This window comes from Chrysemys picta, chromosome 22 (genome assembly GCF_011386835.1).
Source record: "Chrysemys picta bellii isolate R12L10 chromosome 22, ASM1138683v2, whole genome shotgun sequence".
Lineage (NCBI taxonomy): Eukaryota > Metazoa > Chordata > Testudines > Emydidae > Chrysemys > Chrysemys picta.
Window position 1 is genome coordinate 1,157,209 of NC_088812.1, and position 6,116 is coordinate 1,163,324.

The 6,116-nt window shown below is 62.4% G+C and overlaps 2 protein-coding genes across 2 annotated transcripts in view; one reads left to right on the forward strand and one right to left on the reverse strand.

Moving 5' to 3' along the window:
- Positions 1-6,116, forward strand: part of LOC135977035 (uncharacterized) — a 348,641-nt gene that overhangs the window by 155,594 nt on the left and 186,931 nt on the right. The gene's annotated exons all lie outside the window — the stretch shown is intronic.
- FDX2 (ferredoxin 2) lies at positions 148-3,868 on the reverse strand. Its single transcript, XM_024112519.3, has 5 exons — positions 3,712-3,868; positions 2,929-2,980; positions 2,010-2,116; positions 1,399-1,486; positions 148-949 (listed from the first exon to the last, which is right to left on the reverse strand). Exons 1-5 carry the CDS (start codon positions 3,812-3,814, stop codon positions 793-795), a joined length of 507 nt encoding a protein of 168 aa, XP_023968287.3. The 5' UTR covers positions 3,815-3,868; the 3' UTR covers positions 148-792.

Below are 6,116 nucleotides of genomic sequence, written 5' to 3' on the forward strand. Positions count from 1 at the left end.
AGGAGGGGTAAATCTTGTACCACTGACGCTCAGCTCAGCTGTAACGAGTGTTCGGCTTGGGCTGGAGAGCGAGCGGCTCTCTGCTCCCTACTGCGCCCGTGCGGACAGTCTCAGGTCTGGGGGCCGGGGAAGAGAGCAGGCAGCGTGTTGTACAAACGTGAGCTTTAATATAATAAAATGTGGCTGCAGCAGGGGCAGTGGCCCTGATCCTGAGGTTACAGGGTGAGTGACTGTGACCAGCCCAGAGAATATGCTGCTTTGGTCCCTGCCGTCCCACGTTAAATGGCACAGAGAACGCACCAAGGCCCCTCATGTATATTAAAGCACGCCATGAGAAACTGACCTCCAGGCAGGGTGAATGCAGAGCGCCCCCTGCTGGCCCCCCCACAACCTGCCCTCCTTCCGCTCCCCGGGATGGGCTGCGGGGTTTGTTCACCACCACCAATAAATACACGTTCCCTGAACAGAAAAGGCCGGGCTGTTGTACGGCCCCCTCTCCTCCTCTGTCCCACGTCGCTGCTGGGGAGGGGGTGGCAGAGCTGGGATGGATTCGGGGGGGTTATTCTAGCATCTTTGCTGCTGCCATCTTCCTCCTCTTCCCCCCACCCGCCCCCAGGCCTGTAGGAAGCTCGGCACTTCACCTTGGGCTTATAAAACTAACAACCCCTCCCCCCACCTCTCCATGTCACCAGCAGGCCCCCCGGGGGAGCTTTCTCCGACCAGCCCCCCTTGCTTTGGGCTCTCTAAGGCCCAGCCCCAGAGCCACGGGCAGCCCCGAGACTCCTCCAGCCTTCAGTGGGGCTTGGGAACGTGGCCATCCACGTAGAAGTTCCTGGTGATTTTGGGCAGGGTGAACTCCGCCCCCTCCAGCTCTTTGGTGAGGATGATCTGACAACCGAGCCGGGAGTTCTCCTGCAGCTGCGGGGCCAGGTCCAGCATGTCTTCCTCCCTAGGGAAGCCGAAGAGTCAAGGGTGAGTCCGCATGGCAGGGGGACGTTAGCTGGTTGGCAGCATTTCCCAGGCTGAACGCAGGCGACTTTCACTGAAATGCAGCCGCTGCTGGGGGGGAGGAGGGCAGCAGCTGAACAGACCCCACCCAGTATTGCAAAGGGAAAGAACAGGCTTGGGGCTAAAACACTGGGCCCCAGGAGCCCTGGGTTCGAGTCACAGCTTTGGCAATGCTTGCGGTGACCGGGGGGAGGGGCACTGACTGGCTCTGGGCCTCAGTTTCCCTCACCTGTAAAATGGAGAAAATTCTTCATTGGTCTGTTTAGACGGTGAGGAGCAGGGACCCTGCTGCTGCATCCAGCACACGGGGGGAGGAATACAGAGCCCTGCTTTCCTGGTGTGTGTGTGTGTGGGGGGGGCAGCAGGGCCCAGGCGCCCAGAGGCCGTTACCTTTCGTCAGGGACAGGCAGCTTGTCCACCAACTCCTGGCTCACATAGACGTGGCAGGTGGAGCAAGCCAGGGAGGCTTCGCAGGCGCCTAGGAACACAAGAGCGGAGGGTCAGGGGGCAGACAAGGCCCCTGCGGTGGAAGGGGGGAGGGGGTGCCTGAGCTGCCCCCAGGGAGAAGGGGGAGCCCAGCCGTGTGCCTGTAGTGAGGGCAGACTACATGAGTCCCTCACCTCTGACCCCTCCTGCCCCCGGGTCCAGCTCTGGGACACCCTCCAGCAGCCTGACTGCCTCAGTGCCCCCATTCTGGATTCTTGGGGGGAACAGGAGTCCGGCTACAGGGAGGAACGTGCGGGGACCATGAGCTTGACCCCGCCCTGCCCCTTCCCACCTCCCTGCATCATGGCCCCCCTCTGGGGACTTGGCAAAATCCCCTGAAATGCAGGGAGGGGGAGGGAGCACTGAAGAGATTCCAGGTGCTCCCGTGGCCATACCAGACGCTGGCAGCTGCCGGGGCCCAGGGAGTGCCTGACTCACGCCGGCCCACGGAGCTGTCTGCATCCCCAATTGTCTACCACCCAGCCTGGGGCAGGGGAGGGCAGAGCGGCACAGACCTTCCAGTTCGATGTTGTGCCTCTGGGCCAGACGCAGCACGTCCTCCCCCACGCGCCCCTGCACGGGGATCCGGCACCCAGAACGGTCAATGAAAACCACGTTCACTCTAGAGGAGGGAAGAGGGGTGTTGGAGAAACACAATCAGATTCGGCCACTTACTGCAGCCACTGGAAGACGGGGGCTAGCAGGATTATATAGAGTGAAGGGAGCCAGGGCTGCTGACGGGGGTGAGGGGGATCAGTTCTCAGGGCACACGCAGCAGACCTCCAAATGTTAGGGCAGCCTGCCAGCCAGCTGGAATGGGACCACGGGGCAATCCTGGTGCTTCTCTCTTCCACCAGGGCGATTGACAGGCATTAGCCACACGCCTGCCCCAGGTTGCACAGCGCATTACAGAGCAAGGTCAGGCTCATCCTAGTCATGTGACAGGTGGGGAAACTAAGGCACAGAGCAACCCAGAGACTTGCCCCAGTGACAGAGCTGGGAACAGAACCCTGGTCTCCCAAATCCCAGCCCAGCGCTGCACCCACGTGGACATGCTGCCACTCTTGCAGGGCTGCAGAGCCCCCCCCGGACCCCATTCTCTGAGCCCCCCTACAGAGGGCAGGGGCAAGATCTGGAAATATCATTTGGATACCCCAGTGCTCACATCCGCCTGGTGAGGGAGGCAGGTATGATCCTCGTTTTACTGACCAGGGACAAAGAGGGGCAGTGACTTGCCAGAGGTCACACAGGGAGTTGAGGTCAGCCCTGGGATTAGAACCCAGGCATCCTGCACCCCAGTGCTGCGCTCAGCCCACTACTGCCCCACATCCTTCTGGACCAGGTCTGGCAGCCTCTGAAAACAGAGACCATCCTGGCTGAGGAGGCAGCGTAACTCCTCCAACGCGATGGCTGCAAAAAGAACCTGGTACTTACATGTCGCCCGCGGGCTCCGCTGTGCAGCTCTCGTCTTCCGCCTGGAACACCCCTGGGAAAAATACATTGCAGCTCAGCTAGCAGACGACCTCCCCGGGGCCCGTCAGCCCAGCCTGAGCGGGGCAGGAGCGTGAAAGCTCACGGGGCAAAGAGTGTACTGGGACGGTACCCGAGGCGGTGGCGCAGGGATGTCCCTGACGGGGCAGGGGGAGGCAGCAGGGATGGGAATGGCAGGTTAAAATAGGCCCAGTTCGAATAGGCAATGGACAGAAGGAGCGTCAGGCTCAAGCCCATATGGCAGGACCATTAATCCCAACTGGACCGAGACCTTGGGAAGGCGCCTAAGGGAATTAGGAGCCCAATTCACACTGAAAGGCAGCGGGAAGGGGGGTGCGTCCTGTAGGCACCCAACACCCAACGCGTGACACGCAGGCTCCTGCAGAACAAGTCAGCCTGGTGCGCAGCCGGGCGTCGCACACCAGTGCGCACCCCGTCTGCACCATTCGCACCAGCATCGTGCGACTTGCACGGGGGTGGCAATCACACCCCACTAGGGTGAGAATAGTGACATGAGTCTGGTGGGGCTCAGCCCAGTTCACAGGGGTCCCCCCCCGCCCCATGGCAGCTCCCGCTGGGAGGCCCGAGGCGGGGCAGGCCAGGGCCGAGCCCGCTTCTCCCCCGGGGCTGTGGGGGCCCCACGCGCGGCTCTGCCCTAGCTCGGGGTGCCCCGCCCCACGGAGACTGGGGGGGCTGCCCCCCCGGCCCGGCCCCGCCCCGCCCCACCTGCCGTGCGGAAGCCCCGCGCCGGGCGGAGCCGCAGCCCCCCGGCCGCCCCCAGTAGCAGCCGAGTCACAGCCCCGCCACCGGCGGCCATGGAGGCCGCCATGACAGGCGTCACGTGACCCAGGCCGAGGTCAGAGGTCACTGGCGGCGGCTGCTGAGTGCAGGAGACAGGCGGGACCAGGAGGGAGGCGGAGGGGCGGGGCCATGATGGGGGGGCGGGGCTGGGACCGGGGGGGGTTGGGGGGCTGGGGCTATGCGAGGGGGAGGGGCTTGGGACCAGGAGGGGGTTGGGGGGTTGGGACCATGGCAGGGGGTGGGGGTGGGACCAGGAGGGGGTTGGGGGGGCTGGGGCTATGCGGGGGGGAGGGGCTGGGACCAGGACCAGGAGGGGGTTGGGGGGCTGGGGCTATGCCGGAGGGGCGGGGCTGGGACCAGGAGGGGGTTGGGGGGCTGGGGCTATGCCAGGGGGAGGGGCTGGGACCAGGAGAGGGTTGGGGCTACACCAGGGGCAGGGGCTATGCTGGGGGGAGGGGCTGGGGGCTACACCATGGGCAGGGGGCAGGGCCCTGCCAGGCACCGCCGTGCCCAAGCCCAGCCCAGGCCGGATCTCAGCCTGGTGCCAGCCATGCTCTGTGGGCAGCAGCTGCAGCCTGGCCTGCACCCATCCCAGGGGGCAGCACCTATGGGGCCAAAGGGACCTGGCTCGTCCCCGTTTCAGTGGAGTCAGACGAAGCCTCCCTGGGTCCCTCTGCCCCAGCACCCCAGGAGCTGAGCGCCTGATCTATCGGGCACCGGGGCCAGCAGCCACAGCGGATCACGCCCTAGCCTGGGACGCAGCAGAGCTGGGTTCTAGGTGCCGGGCTCGGTGCCTGGCCTTAGGCACAGCACGTCCCTGCTCTACCCCCCTTTCCAGAGGCAGGAGCTGAACGTTACCAACCTGCTGCGTAAAGCGCTTTGAGATCTGCCCCCGCAACACACCTGCTAAGAGCTGGGACGGGGACAGATGGGGACCTGGGCCCCAGAGGCTGCGGCAGAGCAGGGAACGCAGCTGGGAAGTGGGAGATGGGCTCAGGGCCCTCCCGCTGCCCAGCCCCCCCTTTAGTACTGCAGTTTGCACCGGTTCTAGTCTGTGTTGCATTCATTACACTGACAGTTTGCTGTCCTGTGTGAGGATGTCACCGTGGCCTAGGCCGAAGCTGCACTGGCCCCGTGCCTGCTGCGTAGCGCAGGGTGGAGATGCGCGGACAGCAGCCACGTAACCAGCTGTCTCCATTAGCTGGGAGCAGGCACAAGCCACCTCAGCCTGGAGCAGATAAGTTGAGATAGATCTTGCTGCTACTTCCCACCACAGCCATCCCAGGGGCTCTGTATGTGCAAGCTGCAAGGGACAGACTTCCCTGCAGTCCTCGTGCTGGGGTCCCTGAAGAGATCACAGGGCAGGGGGTAGCTGATTAAATCCACTGAAGTTCCCCCCCATTCCCTCCCTCTTCTCCCCTGCCCTCTGCCACCCTCACCTTGTCTTCTTGAGTCACTGCTCCCCTTCTAATTAAATCCACCCCCACCTCCCCTTGGTCGCTCTGCTTGGGGGTTACACCCTTTCTCCCACCCCCCACCGGATCCTGTTGATGTAGAATGCAAGCAGTGACTAGCCCCAGGAGCCAGCGCGTGTCGGGGCCTATGTCCCACCCTACAAAACATTAATAAGGATAAAGTCAGGTGCAGGGAGCTCATTACAAATTTTTTTCTTCCCTTAAAAATTTTCAATTCAGCAAACAAAACATTTGCATGGAGCTGGGTTCCCAGCTGAACCCTGACTCAGGCCAGAGCACAAGAGCTGCTACCCACATCCTGCAGCAGCAAGCAATGACCAGAAAAGGGCGGAGATGGGAAACAATCAAGGCAGGCATGAAGTAAAAATGAGAACAAGACAGCAGAGATGTGAAAGCCGGGCTCAGCAGCTGCACTTGGAGCCGAGTGGCAGGAAGGGAACTGGGTCTGATTGCAGCTGTGCTGGGCTTCTGTTACCAATATAGACCTCGCTGGACATGATCTATGACTTACCCCAGGCCTTCATGTAAAAGCAAGAGGGGATGCAGATCAGTGTAGCAAAGGGGGGAGGGGGTGTCTGGATGCTAAAAGCTGCTGGGAGGTTGTAGGGGGCAGTATTGGAGTGACGGGGCCAGTGAATCACCAGGACTGTTAGCTCAGTGAAGTCTCCCTGGGGACAGAAAGTTGAAGGGTCTAACATGTAGCTGGATGGACGCACCTGCCAGTGTCCATGGACTTAGCCATGGCCAAGAGAAACCTGATTCAATCCAGTCTGCCTGGCTCCCAGACCACCCTCTGGCCAGTGGCCCCTGGGTGCGGTGCAGCTCCAAGGGAGGTGCAAAAGTGTTCAGAAAATG